Genomic DNA, 22,778 nt, shown 5'->3' on the forward strand with positions numbered 1-22,778 from the left:
AGTGGAGACAGGCTGGATCTCTGGGGAAGTTGACAGGAGCATAGTGGAGACAGGCTGGATCTCTGGGTAAGTTGACAGTAGCATAGTGGAGACAGGCTGGATCTCTGGGGAAGTTGACAGGAGCATAGTGGAGACAGGCTGGATCTCTGGTGAAGTTGACAGTATCATAGTGGAGTCAGGCTGGATCTCTGGGGAAGTTGACAGTAGCATAGTGGAGACAGGCTGGATCTCTGGTGAAGTTGACAGTATCATAGTGGAGTCAGGCTGGATCTCTGGGGAAGTTGACAGTAGCATAGTGGAGACAGGCTGGATCTCTGGTGAAGTTGACAGGAGCATAGTGAAGACAGGCTGGATCTCTGGGGAAGTTGACAGTAGCATAGTAGAGACAGGCTGGATCTCTGGGGAAGTTGACAGGAGCATAGTGGAGACAGGCTGGATCTCTGGGGAAGGTGACAGGAGCATAGTAGAGACAGGCTGGATCTCTGGGGAAGGTGACAGGAGCATAGTGGAGACAGGCTGGATCTCTGGTGAAGTTGACAGTAGCATAGTGAAGACAGGCTGGATCTCTGGGGAAGTTGAGAGTAGCATAGTAGAGACAGGCTGGATCTCTGGGGAAGTTGACAGGAGCATAGTGGAGACAGGCTGGATCTCTGGGGAGGTTGACAGTAGCACAGTGGAGACAGGCTGGATATCTGGGGAAGTTGACAGTAGCATAGTAGAGACAGGCTGGATCTCTGGTGAAGTTGACAGGAGCATAGTGGAGACATGCTGGATCTCTGGGGAGGTTGACAGTAGAATAGTGGAGACAGGCTGGATCTCTGGGGAAGTTGACAGTAGCATAGTAGAGACAGGCTGGATCTCTGGGGAAGTTGGCAGGAGCATAGTGGAGACAGGCTGGATCTCTGGGGAGGTTGACAGTAGCATAGTGGAGACAGGCTGGATCTCTGGGGAGGTTGACAGTATCATAGTGGAGACAGGCTGGGTCTCTGGGGAAGTTGACAGTATCATAGTGGAGACAGGCTGGATCTCTGGGGAAGTTGACAGTAGAATAGTGGAGACAGGCTGGATCTCTGGTGAAGTTGACAGTAGCATAGTGGAGACAGGCTGGATCTCTGGTGAAGTTGACAGTATCATAGTGGAGACAGGCTGGATCTCTGGGGAAGTTGACAGGAGCATAGTGGAGACAGGCTGGATCTCTGGGGAAGTTGACAGGAGCATAGTGGAGACAGGCTGGATCTCTGGTGAAGTTGACAGTAGCATAGTGGAGACAGGCTGGATCTCTGGTGAAGTTGACAGTGTCATAGTGGAATCAGGCTGGATCTCTGGGGAAGTTGACAGTAGCATAGTGGAGACAGGCTGGATCTCTGGGGAAGTTGACAGTAGCATAGTGGAGACAGGCTGGATCTCTGGTGAAGTTGACAGTATCATAGTGGAGACAGGCTGGATCTCTGGTGAAGTTGACATTATCATAGTGGAGTCAGGCTGGATCTCTGGTGAAGTTGACAGTATCATAGTGGAGACAGGCTGGATCTCTGGGGAAGTTGACAGGAGCATAGTGGAGACAGGCTGGATCTCTGGTGAAGTTGACAGGAGCATAGTGTAGACAGGCTGGATCTCTGGTGAAGTTGACATTATCATATTGGAGACAGGCTGGATCTCTGGGGAAGTTGACAGTATCATAGTGGAGACAGGCTGGATCTCTGGGGAAGTTGACAGTAGCATAGCTCACAGTGTCTGGAACCTCTGCAGACTGACCAATGTTGGAGTAGATGTCATCTGGACAAGAAATGGTTGATGTGGTGATGTCACAGGCTGTATCTATGTTCTGATTGGTTGTTGTGGAGCATATGGGTTGGAAGGCAGTCCTTTTGGAGTTAGCAGATTCTGAGGATTGTAAAGACGACATGTAATATATATGTAATCCCTGTGTGTGTGTGTGTGTGTGTGTGTGTGTGTGTGTGTGTGTGTGTGTGTGTGTGTGTGTGTGTGTGTGTGTGTGTGTGTGTGTGTGTGTGTGTGTGTGTGTGTGTGTGTGTGTGTGTGTGTTTGGTTTTACCATCCTTGTGGGGACCAGACGTCCTCACAAGGATAGTAAAACATGGAAAATTCAGACAAGTGGGGACAAGTCACGGGTCCCAACAAGGAAAAAGGCTATATTAGGCTAAGGGGTTAAGTTTAGGGTTAGGTTAAGTTTAGGATTTGGTTTATGGTTAGGGTAAGAATTAGGGTTAGTGTTACAATTAGGGTTTAGGGTTTGGCATTATGTTAAGGGTTAGGTTTAGGGTTAGATGTTAGGTTAAGGGTTAGGTTTAGATTTTAGGTTAAGGGTTAGGTTTAGGGTTAGATGTTAGGTTAAAGGTTTAGGGTTAGATGTTAGGTTAAGGGTTAGGTTTAGGGTTAGATGTTAGGTTAAGGGTTAGATTCAGGGTTAGATGTTAGGTTAAAGGTTTAGGGTTAGATGTTAGGTTAAAGGTTTAGGGTTAGATGTTAGGTTAAGGGTTAGGTTTAGGGTTAGATGTTAGGTTAAAGGTTTAGGGTTAGATGTTAGGTTAAAGGTTTAGGGTTAGATGTTAGGTTAAAGGTTTAGGGTTAGATGTTAGGTTAAGGGTTAGGTTTAGGGTAAGATGTTAGGGAAAATAGGATTTTGAATGGGAATCAATTGTTTGGTCGCCACAAGGATAGTAAAACAACATGTGTCTCACCAGTTATTTTTGTTCTGTTCCTTTGTCTGATGAATATGAGGAGAACGAGGACCAACACACACACCACCATCCCCAGACCTGTCCCGATATACACCAGCACACCTGGAGAACACACACTAACACACTAGTAACACACACACCACCATCCCCAGACCTGTCCCGATATACACCAGCACACCTGGAGAACACACACTAACACACTAGTAACACACACACCACCATCCCCAGACCTGTCCCGATATACACCAGCACACCTGGAGAACACACACTAACACACTAGTAACACACACACCACCATCCCCAGTCCTGTCCCGATATACACCAGCACACCTGGAGAACACACAGTAACACACTAGTAACACACACACCACCATCCCCAGTCCTGTCCCGATATACACCAGCACACCTGGAGAACACACAGTAACACACTAGTAACACACACACCACCATCCCCAGACCTGTCCCGATATACACCAGCACACCTGGAGAACACACACTAACACACTAGTTACACACACACCACCATCCCCAGACCTGTCCCGATATACACCAGCACACCTGGAGAACACACACTAACACACTAGTAACACACACACCACCATCCCCAGACCTGTCCCGATATACACCAGCACACCTGGAGAACACACACTAACACACTAGTAACACACACACCACCATCCCCAGACCTGTCCCGATATACACCAGCACACCTGGAGAACACACACTAACACACTAGTAACACACACACCACCATCCCCAGACCTGTCCCGATATACACCAGCACACCTGGAGAACACACACTAACACACTAGTAACACACACACCACCATCCCCAGTCCTGTCCCGATATACACCAGCACACCTGGAGAACACACAGTAACACACTAGTAACACACACACCACCATCCCCAGACCTGTCCCGATATACACCAGCACACCTGGAGAACACACACTAACACACTAGTAACACACACACCACCATCCCCAGACCTGTCCCGATATACACCAGCACACCTGGAGAACACACAGTAACACACTAGTAACACACACACCACCATCCCCAGACCTGTCCCGAAATACACCAGCACACCTGGAGAACACACAGTAACACACTAGTAACACACACACCACCATCCCCAGACCTGTCCCGATATACACCAGCACACCTGGAGAACACACACTAACACACTAGTAACACACACACCACCATCCCTAGACCTGTCCCGATATACACCAGCACACCTGGAGAACACACACTAACACACTAGTAACACACACACCACCATCCCCAGTCCTGTCCCGATATACACCAGCACACCTGGAGAACACACAGTAACACACTAGTAACACACACACCACCATCCCCAGACCTGTCCCGATATACACCAGCACACCTGGAGAACACACACTAACACACTAGTAACACACACACCACCATCCCCAGACCTGTCCCGATATACACCAGCACACCTGGAGAACACACAGTAACACACTAGTAACACACACACCACCATCCCCAGACCTGTCCCGATATACACCAGCACACCTGGAGAACACACAGTAACACACTAGTAACACACACACCACCATCCCCAGACCTGTCCCGATATACACCAGCACACCTGGAGAACACACACTAACACACTAGTTACACACACACCACCATCCCCAGACCTGTCCCGATATACACCAGCACACCTGGAGAACACACACTAACACACTAGTAACACACACACCACCATCCCTAGACCTGTCCCGATATACACCAGCACACCTGGAGAACACACACTAACACACTAGTAACACACACACCACCATCCCCAGTCCTGTCCCGATATACACCAGCACACCTGGAGAACACACAGTAACACACTAGTAACACACACACCACCATCCCCAGACCTGTCCCGATATACACCAGCACACCTGGAGAACACACACTAACACACTAGTAACACACACACCACCATCCCCAGACCTGTCCCGATATACACCAGCACACCTGGAGAACACACAGTAACACACTAGTAACACACACACCACCATCCCCAGACCTGTCCCGATATACACCAGCACACCTGGAGAACACACAGTAACACACTAGTAACACACACACCACCATCCCCAGACCTGTCCCGATATACACCAGCACACCTGGAGAACACACACTAACACACTAGTTACACACACACCACCATCCCCAGACCTGTCCCGATATACACCAGCACACCTGGAGAACACACACTAACACACTAGTAACACACACACACCACCATCCCCAGACCTGTCCCAATATACACCAGCACACCTGGAGAACACACACTAATACACTAGTAACACACACACCACCATCCCCAGACCTGTCCCGATATACACCAGCACACCTGGAGAACACACACTAACACACTAGTAACACACACACCACCATCCCCAGACCTGTCCCGATATACACCAGCTAACCTGGAGAACACACACTAACACACTAGTAACACACACACCACCATCCCCAGACCTGTCCCGATATACACCAGCACACCTGGAGAACACACACTAACACACTAGTAACACACACACCACCATCCCCAGACCTGTCCCGATATACACCAGCACACCTGGAGAACACACACTAACACACTAGTAACACACACACACCACCATCCCCAGACCTGTCCCGATATACACCAGCACACCTGGAGAACACACACTAACACACTAGTAACACACTAGTAACACACACACCACCATCCCCAGACCTGTCCCGATATACACCAGCACACCTGGAGAACACACACTAACACACTAGTAACACACACACACCACCATCCCCAGACCTGTCCCGATATACACCAGCACACCTGGAGAACACACAGTAACACACTAGTAACACACACACACCACCATCCCCAGACCTGTCCCGATATACACCAGCACACCTGGAGAACACACACTAACACACTAGTAACACACACACCACCATCCCCAGACCTGTCCCGATATACACCAGCACACCTGGAGAACACACACTAACACACTAGTAACACACACACCACCATCCCCAGACCTGTCCCGATATACACCAGCACACCTGGAGAACACACACTAACACACTAGTAACACACACTACCATCCCCAGACCTGTCCCGATATACACCAGCACACCTGGAGAACACACAGTAACACACTAGTAACACACACACACCACCATCCCCAGACCTGTCCCGATATACCCCAGCACACCTGGAGAACACACACTAACACACTAGTAACACACACACCACCATCCCCAGACCTGTCCCGATATACACCAGCACACCTGGAGAACACACACTAACACACTAGTAACACACACACACCACCATCCCCAGACCTGTCCCGATATACACCAGCACACCTGGAGAACACACACTAACACACTAGTAACACACACACCACCATCCCCATACCGTTCCCGATATACACCAGCACACCTGGAGAACACACACTAACACACTAGTAACACACACACCACCATCCCCAGACCTGCCCTGATATACACCAGCACACCTGGAGAACACACACTAACACACTAGTAACACACACACACCACCATCCCCAGACCTGCCCTGATATACACCAGCACACCTGGAGAACACACACTAACACACTAGTAACACACTAGTAACACACACACCACCATCCCCAGACCTGTCCTGATATACACCAGCACACCTGGAGAACACACAGTAACACACTAGTAACACACACACACCACCATCCCCAGACCTGTCCCGATATACACCAGCACACCTGGAGAACACACACTAACACACTAGTAACACACACACACCACCATCCCCAGACCTGCCCTGATATACACCAGCACACCTGGAGAACACACACTAACACACTTGTAACACACACACACACACCATCCCCAGACCTGTCCTGATATACACCAGCACACCTGAAGAACACACAGTAACACACTAGTAACACACACACACACCATCCCCAGACCTGTCCCAATATACACCAGCACACCTGGAGAACACACACTAACACACTAGTAACACACACACCACCATCCCCAGACCTGTCCCGATATACACCAGCACACCTGGAGAACACACACTAACACACTAGTAACACACACACACACACACCATCCCCAGACCTGCCCTGATATACACCAGCACACCTGGAGAACACACACTAACACACTAGTAACACACACACCACCATCCCCAGACCTGCCCTGATATACACCAGCACACCTGGAGAACACACACTAACACACTAGTAACACACACACACCACCATCCCCAGACCTGTCCCGATATACACCAGCACACCTGGAGAACACACAGTAACACACTAGTAACACACACACCACCATCCCCAGACCTGTCCCGATATACACCAGCACACCTGGAGAACACACAGTAACACACTAGTTACACACACACACACCACCATCCCCAGACCTGCCCTGATGTACACCAGCACACCTGGAGAACACACACTAACACACTAGTAACACACACACACCACCATCCCCAGACCTGCCCTGATATACACCAGCACACCTGGAGAACACACACTAACACACTAGTTACACACACACCACCATCCCCAGACCTGTCCCGATATACACCAGCACACCTGGAGAACACACAGTAACACACTAGTAACACACACACACCACCATCCCCAGACCTGTCCCGATATACACCAGCACACCTGGAGAACACACACTAACACACTAGTAACACACACACACCACCATCCCCAGACCTGTCCCGATATACACCAGCACACGTGGAGAACACACACTAACACACTAGTAACACACACACCACCATCCCCAGACCTGTCCCGATATACACCAGCACACCTGGAGAACACACACTAACACACTAGTAACACACACACACACACAGGTTTCTTACCAGCGGCTGAATCGGTTGTCATTGCTTCTGTTGGGGTTGCTGTTGTTAATGATTTTCCGCTCACCGCTTTCTCTGAATCATGAGAGAGAGAGAGAGAGAGAGAGGGGAGCAGAGTGGAATTAGGCCGATACCCTCTCATGATCAAAATCCTGAAAAGAGCAGTTCAATTCTACAACCACCTAAAAGGAAGCGATTCCCAAACCTTCCATAATAAAGCCATCACCTACAGAGAGATGAACCAGGAGAGGAGTCCCCTTAGCAAGCTGGTCCTGGGGCTCTGTTCACAAACAAACCCCACAGAGCCCCAGGACAGCATCACAATTAGCAGAGGTGGGACCAAGTCATTGTTTCACAAGTCACAAGTAAGTCTCAAGTCAAGACAGACAAGTCCCAAGTCAAGTCAAAGACAAATGGAAGCATCATTATAGATGTTTGAGAGAGTTGTTGCTTAACAGTCTGATGTTTTAAAGTTGTTCAGGGCATGTAACACATACAAAAGCCCAGGCCCAGACAAAACAAAGCCCAGGCCCAGACAAAACAAAGCCCAGGCCCAGACAAAACAAGTGGACGTGTTAAAGCACTGTGCTGAACAACTGGCTGGTGTTTTAACAGACATTTTTCCAATCCTCGCTCAACCAGCAACACGTGCCAGTATTGTGGATAAACTCAATAATTATACAAATTCCTAAAGCATCTAATCCCTCTGTGCTGAATGCTTACAGCCCTGTTGCCTTGACATCCTTAGTAATGAAATGCCTTGAGAAAATTGTGAAAAGTCATATTCTCAGCGTCACCCAGAGGCTTCTCGACCCATTTCAGTTTGCCTATCAGCCTAGCAGAGGAGTTGATGATGCCATTCTTACCCTCCTTAACATGGTCTATAGACATCTGGAGGGTGCCAAATCCCATGTCAGGGTTCTGTCTGTTGACTTTTCTTCTGCCTTCAACACAATCCAGCCCTACATTCTGGCACAGAGACTCATTCGGGACTTCTCCTTAGATGGGGGGCTGGTTTTGTGGCTGTTGGACTTCCTGAGCCAACGCTCACAGCGAATGAAAATAGGTCCCCACGTGTCGGATATACGCAATACCAACACAGGCTCTCCTCAGGGATGTGTTTTGTCCCCACTCCACCACCAACACAGGCACTCCTCAGGGATGTGTTTTGTCCCCACTCCACCACCAACACAGGCTCTCCTCAGGGATGTGTTTTGTCCCCACTCCACCACCAACACAGGCTCTCCTCAGGGATTTGTTTTGTCCCCACTCCACCACCAACACAGGCTCTCCTCAGGGATTTGTTTTGTCCCCACTCCACCAACAACACAGGCTCTCCTCAGGGAGGTGTTTTGTCCCCACTCCACCACCAACACAGGCTCTCCTCAGGGATTTGTTTTGTCCCCACTCCACCAACAACACAGGCTCTCCTCAGGGAGGTGTTTTGTCCCCACTCCACCACCAACACAGGCTCTCCTCAGGGATGTGTTTTGTCCCCACTCCTGTACATCTTGTACACTGATAGTTGTACTAGTTCCCATCCTGACAGACACCTCGTTAAGTTCGCTGATGACACTGCCTTGATCAGCCTGTTGCATGATGACGAGGAACATCATGGCCCGGTCCTAGATGACTTTGTAGAGTGGTGTGAGGAATCACACTCGGTCCTCAATACCAATAATACCAAAGAGATGTGCATAGACTTCAGGAGGTGTACAACATCTACCACTGCAACATATATCAGAGGTCAGAATATAGAGATTGTAGAGGAATACAAATATCAGGGTGTCCTCTTGGACAATAAGCTTCAGTGGAGTAAATGTACAGACCTGATCTACACAAAGAGCCAACAGAGACTGTACTTTCTCAAAAAGCTGGGATCTTTTAATGTAGACTGAACTATATTGACTCTGTTTTACAAATCTTTAAGGTCAGGGCCCTCCGCAAGGTACTGGGAGTCCAACAGACAGGCCTGGATGAGATCTTTAAGGTCAGGGCCCTCCGCAAGGTACTGGGAGTCAAACAGTCACGCCTGGATGAGATCTTTAAGGTCAGGGCCCTCTGCAAGGTACTTGGAGTCAAACAGTCAGGCCTGGATGAGATCTTTAAGGTCAGGGCCCTCCGCAAGGTACTTGGAGTCAAACAGTCAGGCCTGGATGAGATCTTTAAGGTCAGGGCTCTCCATAAGGCTCACAAAATCATTTTAGACCCAAGCCACCCCCTGTACCCGGACTTTGAACGACTCCCCTCTGGGCGCAGGTATAGGGAACCCCTCAGCTGGAAAAAAAGAACCAGACAATAATTTGTGCCAGGTGTGACATCCCTCCTAAATAGCTTGGGCTAATGTTCCTATCGACTCCGTAAGGCCAGCAGGCTTTTTTTAAATGTTTTATTTCTTTATTTATTATAATTCTTATTATTTATTTTATTGGTATGTAACTGTTATGAAAGTTGTATTGTCAATTTTGTTTTGTATTTAAACGCCACTTTAAACATGTACATGACACTGCAACAAAATTTCCCCATGGGGACAATAACGTCAGTCAGTAAGTCAGTAAGTAAGTCCCAAGTCAAGACCGACAAATCTCAAGTCCTAAACAAGTCATACTGTGCTCTTCACCAAATTTAATACCATTTCATATTTTTAACAAGAGTAGTAGTCAGTATATTACATTTATGCAAATTATGAATGCTTTTAAATATGTATATATTTATTGCTTTCCAAATAAACTTATATTCCAATGGAAATACATGAGTAGCCATGAGAAAGACACATCAATATGACAACAAAAAACAAAATATTGTAGTGCTCTCTCTCTCCAGATATAATCTAGACACCTAAAACAATCCTGCCATAAAGTTACAATCATTTATTAAAAGGCACATCAAAACAACTGCTACTGAACTGAGGCCTACAATTTGAACACTGGCCTGAATGTTTGAGAAAAAATACAGATCCCAAAGATGGGAGATAAAACCTGAACATGGAGACTGTGTGTGTGTGTGTGTGTGTGTGTGTGTGTGTGTGTGTGTGTGTGTGTGTGTGTGTGTGTGTGTGTGTGTGTGTGTGTGTGTGTGTGTGTGTGTGTGTGTGTAATTAATGCATAAACAATTAAATTCTTTCTCTTATCTCAGGGCCCTATGAAGCATTGCATTTGCAAAAGACCAAATTTGATAAAAGTCTGTCAGTCATTTGTGCACGATGAGGCCGCAGTGTGATGCCACCATGGCTGAAGACACACTCCACCGGAGCACTGGAGGCAGGCACTGCAAGACCCTGATGGCCACTCGGGACAGTTATGGGGGGTGATATAGGACATATTTAAGCCTAGGCAACCGTACAACCTGACATGACATGATACCAACACCTTAATAACGTCTGCGTGACGTCTGCGTTACGTGTCTGACTAACATGACATGATACCAACGCCTTAATAACGTCTGCGTGACGCCTGCATCGCGTGTTATTGAAAGTCATAATGTGCATAGTTTATATTTATATTAATTCAATCTCAACCATAAATGTTAGAAAGGTAAAATTTTTCCCGTGCAAGCAGACATTCCAACGTAGCCACCTTGAACTAAAGTGTAACCTACGGCTTGTGTATTTCCTGTTGTCGCTAATGGCCTAGAAAAGATGATGCCCAATCTATAGATCATCTCTTTCCCTCAATACCGCATGGCATAGTATGTTATCGTATCTCGCTGTATACAGATCTAAATGTTGTTAGCCAATCACTGACTGTGTTGTTACCAGTTCCACATCAGACAACCAATAAGAGTTGTTCATAGGTGTTATTCGGGAACCTTGGGATGTCCCTTCAGTCGAATAGAGCAGTTCAGTTCATAGACTTTCCCAGAGGGTCCTTGCTATTCAGAATCCTTGGGATATCCATACCTCTATCAAGTATAAATGTAAATTGGTTAAGTTTAGTGTTGGTTTAGGGTTCAGTATAAGGACGTCCCAAGGAATCCGGAATGCAGTGACAGTTCATAGAGTGAGAGACTGGTACGGTATCTGAGAGCTCGGCGGCGACACAGACATTCATTTGTTAGTTTGTTTTACAAGCGGCAGAAGTGATTTTCGAGTGTTTGCCCCAGATAGTTTAATTAGAGACAATTAAAATAATTACTAAGATGTACTTTATCCAATTGAGAGGTGTTTAGACCTGTGTTTACTCTACAGGTGTTTAGACCAGTGTTTACTCTACAGGTGTTTAGATCAGTGTTTACTCTACAGGTGTTTAGACCAGTGTTTACTCTACAGGTGTTTACAGGTGTTTAGACCTGTGTTTAATCTACAGGTGTTTACAGGTGTTTACTCTACAGGTGTTTAGATCAGTGTTTACTCTATATGTGTTTAGATCAGTGTTTACTCTACAGGTGTTTACAGGTGTTTAGACCAGTGTTTACTCTACAGGTGTTTACAGGTGTTTAGACCTGTGTTTACTCTACAGGTGTTTCGACCAGTGTTTACTCTACAGGTGTTTACAGGTGTTTAGACCTGTGTTTAATCTACAGGTGTTTACAGGTGTTTACTCTACAGGTGTTTAGATCAGTGTTTACTCTACAGGTGTTTAGACCAGTGTTTACTCTACAGGTGTTTAGACCAGTGTTTACTCTACAGGTGTTTAGATCAGTGTTTACTCTACAGGTGTTTAGATCAGTGTTTACTCTACAGGTGTTTAGATCAGTGTTTACTCTACATGTGTTTAGACCAGTGTTTACTCTACAGGTGTTTAGATCAGTGATTACTCTACATGTGTTTAGACCAGTGTTTACTCTACAGGTGTTTAGATCAGTGTTTACTCTACAGGTGTTTAGATCAGTGTTTACTCTACAGGTGTTTAGATCAGTGTTTACTCTACAGGTTTTTAGATCAGTGTTTACTCTACAGGTGTTTAGACCAGTGTTTACTCTACAGGTGTTTACAGGTGTTTAGACCTGTGTTTAATCTACATGTGTTTACAGGTGTTTACTCTACAGGTGTTTAGATCAGTGTTTACTCTACAGGTGTTTAGACCAGTGTTTACTCTACAGGTGTTTAGATCAGTGTTTACTCTACAGGTGTTTAGATCAGTGTTTACTCTACAGGTGTTTAGATCAGTGTTTACTCTACAGGTGTTTAGAGTTGTTTAGATCAGTATTTACTCTACAGGTGTTTAGATCAGTGTTTACTCTACAGGTGTTTAGATCAGTGTTTACTCTACAGGTGTTTAGATCAGTGTTTACTCTACAGGTGTTTAGACCGGTGTTTACTCTACAGGTGTTTAGACCAGTGTTTACTCTACAGGTGTTTAGATCAGTGTTTACTCCACAGGTGTTTAAAGGTGTTTAGACCAGTGTTTACTCTACAGGTGTTTAGATCAGTGTTTACTCTACAGGTGTTTAGACCAGTGTGTACTCTACAGGTGTTTAGACCAATGTTTACTCTACAGGTGTTTAGATCAGTGTTTACTCTACAGGTGTTTAGATCAGTGTTTACTCTACAGGTGTTTAGATCAGTGTTTACTCTACAGGTGTTTAGAGTTGTTTAGATCAGTATTTACTCTACAGGTGTTTAGATCAGTGTTTACTCTACAGGTGTTTAGATCAGTGTTTACTCTACAGGTGTTTAGATCAGTGTTTACTCTACAGGTGTTTAGACCGGTGTTTACTCTACAGGTGTTTAGACCAGTGTTTACTCTACAGGTGTTTAGATCAGTGTTTACTCCACAGGTGTTTAAAGGTGTTTAGACCAGTGTTTACTCTACAGGTGTTTAGATCAGTGTTTACTCTACAGGTGTTTAGACCAGTGTTTACTCTACAGGTGTTTAGACCAATGTTTACTCTACAGGTGTTTAGATCAGTGTTTACTCTACAGGTGTTTAGATCGGTGTTTACTCTACAGGTGTTTAGACCAGTGTTTACTCTACAGGTGTTTAGACCAGTGTTTACTCTACGGATGTTTAGTACAGTGTTTACTCTACAGGTGTTTAGATCAGTGTTTACTCTACATGTGTTTAGACCAGTGTTTACTCTACAGGTGTTTACAGGTGTTTAGACCAGTGTTTACTCTACTGTTGTTTAGACCAGTGTTTACTCTACAGGTGTTTAGAGGTGTTTCAATCAGTGTTTATTCTACTGTTGTTTAGATCAGTGTTTACTCTACAGGTGTTTAGATCAGTGTTTACTCTACAGGTGTTTAGATCAGTGTTTACTCTACAGGTGTTTAGATCAGTGTTTACTCTACAGGTGTTTATAGTTGTTTAGACCAGTGTTTACTCTACAGGTGTTTAGATCAGTGTTTACTCTACAGGTGTTTAGACCGGTGTTTACTCTACAGGTGTTTAGACCAGTGTTTACTCTACATGTGTTTAGATCAGTGTTTACTCCACAGGTGTTTAAAGGTGTTTAGACCAGTGTTTACTCTACAGGTGTTTAGATCAGTGTTTACTCTACAGGTGTTTAGACCAGTGTTTACTCTACAGGTGTTTAGACCAGTGTTTTCTCTACAGGTGTTTAGATCAGTGTTTACTCTACAGGTGTTTAGACCAGTGTTTACTCTACAGGTGTTTAGACCAGTGTTTACTCTACAGGTGTTTAGACCAGTGTTTACTCTACGGATGTTTAGTACAGTGTTTACTCTACAGGTGTTTAGATCAGTGTTTACTCTACATGTGTTTAGACCAGTGTTTACTCTACAGGTGTTTACAGGTGTTTAGACCAGTGTTTACTCTACTGTTGTTTAGACCAGTGTTTACTCTACAGGTGTTTCGATCAGTGTTTATTCTACTGTTGTTTAGATCAGTGTTTACTCTACAGGTGTTTAGATCAGTGTTTACTCTACAGGTGTTTAGATCAGTGTTTACTCTACATGTGTTTAGATCAGTGTTTACTCTACAGGTGTTTAGATCAGTGTTTACTCTACTGTTGTTTAGATCAGTGTTTACTCTACAGGTGTTTAGATCAGTGTTTACAGGTGTTTAGATCAGTGTTTACTCTACAGGTGTTTAGAGGTGTTTAGACCAGTGTTTACTCTACAGGTGTTTAGAGGTGTGTGCCTTTCCAAATCATGTCCAATCAGTTTATCACAGGTGGACTCCAATCAAGTTGTAGAAACATCTCAAGGATGATCAATGGAAACGACTCATGGTGTAATCATAACAACATACAGGAACTCAAGTCCTTCTGCTCACCAGATCTAGAATTCCTTACAATCAAGTGCCAGCCATTTTACCTACCAAGAGGATTCTCGTCAGTTATAATCACAGCTGTGTACATTCCCCCTCAAGCAGACACCAAGATGGCCATCAAGGAACTTCACTGGACTATATGCAAACTGGAAACCATACGTCCTGATGTTGCATTTATTGTAGCTTAACATAGCAAATTTGAAAACAAGTCTACCTCAATTCTACCAGCATATTGATTGCGCTACGCGCAAATGCAATACCCTCGAACACTGCTACTCTAACTTGCGCGATGCATACAAAGCCCTCCCCCGCCCTCCCTTCGGCAAATCCGACCACGACGCCATCTTGCTTCTTCCGTCTTGTAGGCAGAAACTCAAACAGGATGTACCAGTGACGATAACCATTCAACGCTGGTCCGACCAATCGGAAGCCACGCTTCAAGATTGTTTTGATCACGCGGACTGGAATATGTTCCGGTCAGCCTCAGAGCCGTGACCTATCCGCTGACTCGGTGAGTGCGTTTATAAAGAAGTGCATTGGAGATATTGTACCCACTGTGACTATTAAATCCTACCCTAACAAGAAACCGTGGATGGATGGCGGCATTCGCGCAAAACTGAAAGTGTGATCCACCGCATTTAACCATGGAAAGAGGTCTGGGAATATGTCTGAATATAAACAGTTTAGCTATTCCCGCCGCAAGGCAATAAAACAAGCAAAATGCCAGTACAGGGACAAGGTGGAGTCGCAATTCAACGGCTCAGACACGAGACATATGTGGCAGGGTCTACAGGAAATCAAGGACAACAACACAAAAATCCAGCCGTGTCACTGACACAGACGTCATGCTTCCAGACAAACTAAACACCTTCTTTGCCCACTTTGAGGATAAAACAGTGCCACTGTCGCGGCCCGTTAACAAGTACCGCGCCCCCCCTCTCCTTCTCCCTTGGCTGACGTGAGTAAAACATTTAAACGTGTTAACCCAGCAACCAAGGCTGCTGGCCCAGACGGCATCCCTAGCTGCGTCCTCAAAGCATGCACAGACCAGCTGGCTGGTTTGTTTACAGACATGTTCAATTGCTCCCTGTCCCAGTCTGTTGTCCCCATATGTTTCAAAATGGCTATCATTGTTCCTGTCCCCAAAAAGGCAAAGATAACTGAACTAAATGACTACCGCCCCATAGCACTCACTTCTGTTATCATGAAGTGCTTTGAGAGACTAGTCAAGGATCATATCACCTCCACCTTACCAGCCACCCTAGACCCACTTCAGTTTGCATACCGCCCCAACAGGTCCACAGACGATGCAATCGCCATCACACTGCACACTGCCCTATCCCATCTGGACAAAATGAATACCTATGTAAGAATGCTGTTCATTGACTACAGCTCAGGATTCAACACTATAGTACCCTCCAAGCTCATCATCAAGCTGGAGGCCCTTGGTCTCAACCCCGCCGTGTGCAATTGGGTCCTGGACTTTCTGACCAACAACAACGAGACAGCCTACAGGGAGGAGGTGAGGGCACTCGGAGTGTGGTGCCAGGAAAATAACCTCTCACTCAAAGTCAACAAAACAAAGGAGATGATCGTGGACTTCGGGAAACAGCAGAGGGAGCACCCCCCTATCCACATTGAAAGGACAGCAGTGGAGAAGTTGTAAAGTTCTCTGCCCACAAGGCTCTCCAGAGGGTGGTGCGGTCTGCACAACGCATCACCGGGGGCAAACTACCTTCCCTCCAGGACACCTACAGCACCCGATGTCACAGAAAGGCCAAAAAGATCATCAAGGACATCAACCACCCGAGCCACTGCCTGTTCACACCGGAAGGCGAGGTCAGTACTGGTGCATCAAAGCTGGGACCGAGAGACTGAAAAACAGCTTCGATCTCAAGGCCATCAGACTGCTAAACAGCAATCACTAACTCAGAGAGGCTGCTGCCTACATTGAGACCCAATCACTGGCCACTTTAATAAATGTATCACTAGTCACTTTATACAATGCACTCTAAATAAATCCACTTTAATGTTTACATATCTTACATTACTCATATCACATGTATATACTATATTTTATACCATCTATTGCACCTTCGCCATCGCTCATCCATATACTTACATGTACATATTCTCATTCATCCCTTAAGATTTGTGTGTATTTGGTAGTTTTTGGGGAATTGTTAGATTACTTGTTAGATATTACTGTTAGATATTATTGTTAGATATTACTGCACTATCGGAACTAGAAGCACAAGCACTTCGCTACACTCGCATTAACATCTGCTAACCATGTGTGTGACAAATATAATTTGATTTGATTTTGAATTGATTTGAAACAGGAAGCACCTGAGCTCAATTTCGAGTCTCATAGCAAAGCGTCTGAATACTTATGTAAATGTAATATTTTGTTTTTATTTTTAATACATTTTCAAAAATTTCTAAAAAGCTGTTTTTGCTTTGTCATTATGGGGATGAAGAAAAAAAAACAATTTAATCCATTTGTGACTCGTTTCAGGAAACTAGGCGTATGTCACGTGTCACTACTTAACAGGAGAGCCATCTGAACATAAACTTCTTTTTTTTAATCGAATGTGTTTTTTGCAGAAATGCCTTCTGGAACAGGTAAACTTTCACGTGCCTTAATAAGAAACTTGTATGCCATCTGTAAATACGAATAAAATGTTTAAATCAGGTAGTTCATCCACAGAAAAAGTCAACAACCTTCCCACTAGCCAGGATTGGCTGAGATAATGAGTGGGCTGGATATGCCGAGTGATGAGTTCGGATTGGTCTGCCATGTAGCATGCTTCTGTTTACTTGAGCTGGTCAGTACGTGTAGGTAATCCTGTCTAATGCGGCTTTTTTATATATATATATATTGCATAGTAGAACTGCCTAAGTGTTGCTCTCCACTTTCCACCGAGTTTTGAAATAAGTGGAATTAGAGTACGACAGCTAAAGAAATGGAGAAACACCTGTCTCCGGATTACATCTTCAAACTAAGCGCAACTATGGCATCAGTGAGAGAGGGAGAAGCGTCCATCCAAGTATACGGGTAAGATAGTCTAGCTAGCCACATTTTCAGATATTCCACGTTTCTAATTTTGGCAGTTTTTTAAATTTGAAGTTAAAGTGTACTGTTGGCTAGCTAGCTAACATTAGCTGGCTGGCTCGCTAGCTAACATTACGTGTATGATCAGTGTAGTAATATTATTTGTATCTCAGAGCCATTTGCTATGCTAGTTGTAGGGTAATGTTAGCTAGCTATATAGCTAGCTGTATTTTCCATTTTCACGCTGCTTGTTTTAGGCATTAGGGTTGCCGGGCTGCGTCCCGTCCTTGGGTATTTTGGAGCTGTTCTCCTACCTGATTATTGTGCACCCTGCCCTGTTGCGGTATTTTTCCAATACTATTAAACGTGTGTTTCACGGACCTCAGTCTCCTGCGCCTGACTTCACCCCTCCTGCTATCGAAGAGTTTTATGACATGTTCTCTCATTTGTGTCTGGAGGTAGCTAGCAAGCTAGCCAACGTTAGCCAGTTAGCTTGGGTGCTTGACTGCTGTTGTTAGGACAGAACGCTAGGATCAACCCTTAAAGAGATGGGTGGGGCTAAAGCTTAAGAGGGTGTGAACGATGTTGAATGGGTGTAGACAAAGAAGAGCTCTCCAGCTGGTACCAAAACATTCAAAGGACATTTTCTCAAAAGTTGATAAACTTTCAAAGCAGAATTACTTTACCATTGTTCCTCGGCTGTAGTGTATGATAGTGTAGTGTATGATATACAATTTTCTAGCTCTGATTCTTTACTTTTATCCAATGTAAAAAACACAATTTCAAATTTTGCTACATAAGTCAGAGTCGAGCCGGTCGGTCCCATTTTAGAATAAGTCTGTAACGTAATACAATGTGGATAAGTCAAGGGGTCTGAATACTTTAGAATGTACTGTATACCCTGATATCTGGATGCTGGACAGCTTAGAATGCAGATGTACTGTCTCACTCTGTGTCTACAGCAGTGTATCTTTATCCTGGTCCTGAGGATCATTTAGCTTTAGCCTCATTATTACACACCTGATTCCACTAATCAAAGGTTTGATGATGAGTTGATTAGTGGAATCAGGTGTGTAGTGCTAGGGTAAAAATATTAAATGTGCCCCCTTGGGGTCCCCAAGACCAGTAATGAGTAACACTGGTTTAGAGGTTACCTGTTGTTATGACTACTGTTGTCCTGCTGACTATGACAGGGGTGCGGGGACTGGTCCTAGTGATGTCAGGCTGAATTGGCGGAGCTGAAAAGAAAAATATAAATTATGTTTTCTTCTGTGTAAGACTGATATAAGACTGTATTGTTAGAACAGGGAAGCTGAACAGGAAGTGATGTGTGTAATAGCCACAGTGTGATATAGAGTAAATGTCAAGAGGAACAAAATGGTGAAATGAAATTCCTCTGTAAATACAACATCATGAAACACATACATACTCATGTCTCTCCTGAGTTCTGCCCCGAACAATAGAAAGACAGGTTCTTATATACCTTTGTCAAAACCTGCATGTGCATCTAAAATAACAAGTTTTTCTTAACACAAGATTTCTGAGAACCTGTCTCAGCAGTATGAAAATCTGCCCTTGTTTCAGAGAAAAACAGATGCTCTCTCTCTGTGTCGCGCTATCATCCACAGTCCCTTTTCTCACCTTTTCTCACAGACGAGGGGCTGTGGGTTTTGGCAGAGAGCTAGACACAGACAGAGGCCTCAATATTCAGCTATACAGTGAGCATAAGTACAATGGCACGTGAGCAAATTAATAACAACACTATTAATACATTTTAACCCTTCACTACAATGATGAGCACTACTTCCCCAACTCACACACTCTCTCTCTCTCTCTCTCTCTCTCTCTCTCTCTCTCTCTCTCTCTCTCTCTCTCTCTCTCTCTCTCTCTCTCGGTCTCTCTCTCTCTCACACACACACATTCTCATTGTCTCTGCCTCTCTCTCACATTCTCATTGTCTCTCTCTCTGCCTCTAACTAGTTCCTCCTACCTCTCTCTCCCTCTCTCCCCTCTCACTCATATCCAGGGCCGGCATTGCTGGGGGGCCCTAGGGGCTTGGTCCGCCCTCAATATTGAAATATTGATCATTTATTTGACCGAGACGTTCACCGATAGAAAGACGCATCAATCTCAGATAATGCATCCTAGCGTGTGAAACAGCTCCCCTCTGTCTCAGTATGTGTAGACCATGTATCTGATGCTGTCTGGACCAACAGAATTTGGCTTGTCATACTATTTCTGGCCAGACAGATTCAGATACATGCGTTACATTTTGTAAGATAGAGGGGCACTGTTTCACTCACTAGGATGCTGTCTCTGGTGAGAGAGTTTCATTAGAGAGGAAGAGGCGAAGCGGGAGTGCTCACTCTCTCAAGAATCTATCCAAAATAAGACCAATGCGTTTCTATGGACAGAATATGTAACCCTAACCTTGTCGCCTGCATTCCCGCCATTGGGACAACAACTCCCATTGTTAGGGCGGAGACATGAGCATCTTGTCATTATATACTGATCTCCAGTTTCAACCACTTGTGAATTAGGAAGCAAAGTTGGCGGATGCACAGTGCACTGATTAGATACTGGCTTCCCCTAAAGTAAATTTATGTTTTGCCAAAATGATTTAATTACTCCTGTCTAAATAAAATCATTCAAGATACTTTACCAGAGAGCTTGACTTAGCCACAAAGGATCATTAGCTACTTTTAAAAGAATAGCCTATTTGGGAATCCAGCAATTTGGGCAGCACGTGTGGCAATAGGCCTCGTTGATTATTGAGTTGTGGCTGTCAGTGAAAAGCACCTAAAATGTGTGAAGATAATGTGTCGTGAGTATCATTAAAATGCATGACCTCAGCTCTCCAGAATGCATGACCTCAGCTCTCCAGAATGCATGACCTCAGCTCTCCAGAATGTATGACCTCAGCTCTCCAGAATGTATGACCTCAGCTCTCCAGAATGTATGACCTCAGCTCTCCAGAATGCATGACCTCAGCTCTCCAGAATGCATGACCTCAGCTCTCCAGAATGTATGACCTCAGCTCTCCAGAATGTGTGACGTCAGCTCTCCAGAATGCATGACCTCAGCTCTCCAGAATGTATGACGTCAGCTCTCCAGAATGCATGACCTCCGCTCTCCAGAACGTATGACCTCAGCTCTCCAGAATGTATGACCTCACCTCTCCAGAATGCATGACCTCAGCTCTACAGAATGTATGACCTCAGCTATCCAGTATGCATGACCTCAGCTATCCAGAATGCATGACCTCAGCTCTCCAGAACGTATGACCTCAGGTTATTCATCTCCAGAATGTATGACCTCAGGTTATTCATCTCCAGAATGTATGACCTCAGCTCTCCAGAATGTATGACCTCAGCTCTCCAGAATGTATGACCTCAGCTATCCAGAATGCATGACCTCAGCTCTCCAGAACGTATGACCTCAGCTCTCCAGAATGTATGACCTCACCTCTCCAGAATGCATGACCTCAGCTCTACAGAATGTATGACCTCAGCTCTCCAGAATGTATGACCTCACCTCTCCAGAATGCATGACCTCAGCTCTACAGAATGTATGACCTCAGCTCTCCAGAATGTATGGCCTCAGCTCTCCAGAATGTATGACCTCAGCTCTCCAGAATGCATGACCTCAGCTCTCCAGAATGTATGACCTCAGCTCTCCAGAATGTATGACCTCAGCTCTCCAGAATGTATGACCTCAGCTCTCCAGAATGTATGACCTCAGCTCTCCAGAATGAATGACCTCAGCTCTCCAGAATGTATGACCTCAGCTCTCCAGAATGTATGACCTCAGCTCTCCAGAATGTATGACCTCAGCTCTCCAGAATGCATGACCTCAGCTCTCCAGAATGTATGACCTCAGCTCTCCAGAATGTATGACCTCAGCTCTCCAGAATGCATGACCTCAGCTCTCCAGAATGCATGACCTCAGCTCTCCAGAATGTATGCCCTCAGCTCTCCAGAATGTATGACCTCAGCTCTCCAGAATGCATGACCTCAGCTCTCCAGAATGTATGACCTCAGCTCTCCAGAATGTATGACCTCAGCTCTCCAGAATGTATGACCTCAGCTCTCCAGAATGTATGACCTCAGCTCTCCAGAATGTGCTCTGCTGTCTCTTCTTGCACATTTATTGTTTCATTGTTTGAATTGTTTGCCCTTAGATTTTTTTTAAATATAATGTGTAGACCATGTATCTGATGCTGTCTGGACCAACAGAATTTGGCTTGTCATACTATTTCTGGCCAGACAGATTCAGATACATGCGTTACATTTTGTAAGATAGAGGGGCACTGTTTCACTCACTAGGATGCTGTCTCTGGTGAGAGAGTTTCATTAGAGAGGAAGAGGCGAAGCGGGAGTGCTCACTCTCTCAAGAATCTATCCAAAATAAGACCAATGCGTTTCTAGACCTCTAATAGACAGGGTTAGGATTAAACACAGGCTCAACAATATCCTGGACCTCTATTAGACAGGGTTAGGATTAAAACACAGGCTCAACAATAACCTGGACCTCTAATAGACAGGGTTAGGATTAAAACAAAGGCTCAACATTATCCTGGACCTCTAATAGACAGGGTTAGGATTAAAACACAGGCTCAACAATATCCTAGACCTCTATTAGACAGGGTTAGGATTAAAACACAGGCTCAACAATATCCTAGACCTCTAATAGACAGGGTTAGGATTAAAACAAAGGCTCAACAATATCCTGGACCTCTATTTCACCCTACAGTACTCCTGTTATAGTACCTTCACTACAAACACACTGACATAAACACACTACACATTAACAATGTTTTAAACATTTTGATGAGTTTTAATGAAATGCTTTAAAATGCACAGTTTATTTACATATACAATAGATATGTCAATCTCAAAGATAGAACTGACTATTATGGTAT

The 22,778-nt window shown here is 45.0% G+C and overlaps 1 protein-coding gene across 4 annotated transcripts in view; it reads right to left on the reverse strand.

Moving 5' to 3' along the window:
- Window positions 1-1,217: 1,217 nt before the first annotated feature.
- The window catches only part of LOC115147645 (CMRF35-like molecule 5), a 49,119-nt gene continuing 27,558 nt past the window's right edge, over window positions 1,218-22,778 (reverse strand). For 2 of the 4 annotated variants that reach the window (XM_029689930.1, XM_029689929.1), the window contains exons 3-6: window positions 19,012-19,095; window positions 7,631-7,702; window positions 2,703-2,804; window positions 1,218-1,884 (exon numbers count right to left, since the gene is read on the reverse strand). In XM_029689930.1, the coding sequence (XP_029545790.1) occupies window positions 1,478-1,884; window positions 2,703-2,804; window positions 7,631-7,702; window positions 19,012-19,095 (665 nt within the window). In that variant the 3' untranslated portion in view covers window positions 1,218-1,477. The remainder of the gene's footprint in view (window positions 1,885-2,702; window positions 2,805-7,630; window positions 7,703-19,011; window positions 19,096-22,778) is intronic. The other 2 variants (XM_029689931.1, XM_029689932.1) reach the window with 2 other exon arrangements.

The sequence above is a fragment of the Salmo trutta genome, chromosome 14, assembly GCF_901001165.1.
Source record: "Salmo trutta chromosome 14, fSalTru1.1, whole genome shotgun sequence".
In the NCBI taxonomy this organism is placed as follows: domain Eukaryota; kingdom Metazoa; phylum Chordata; class Actinopteri; order Salmoniformes; family Salmonidae; genus Salmo; species Salmo trutta.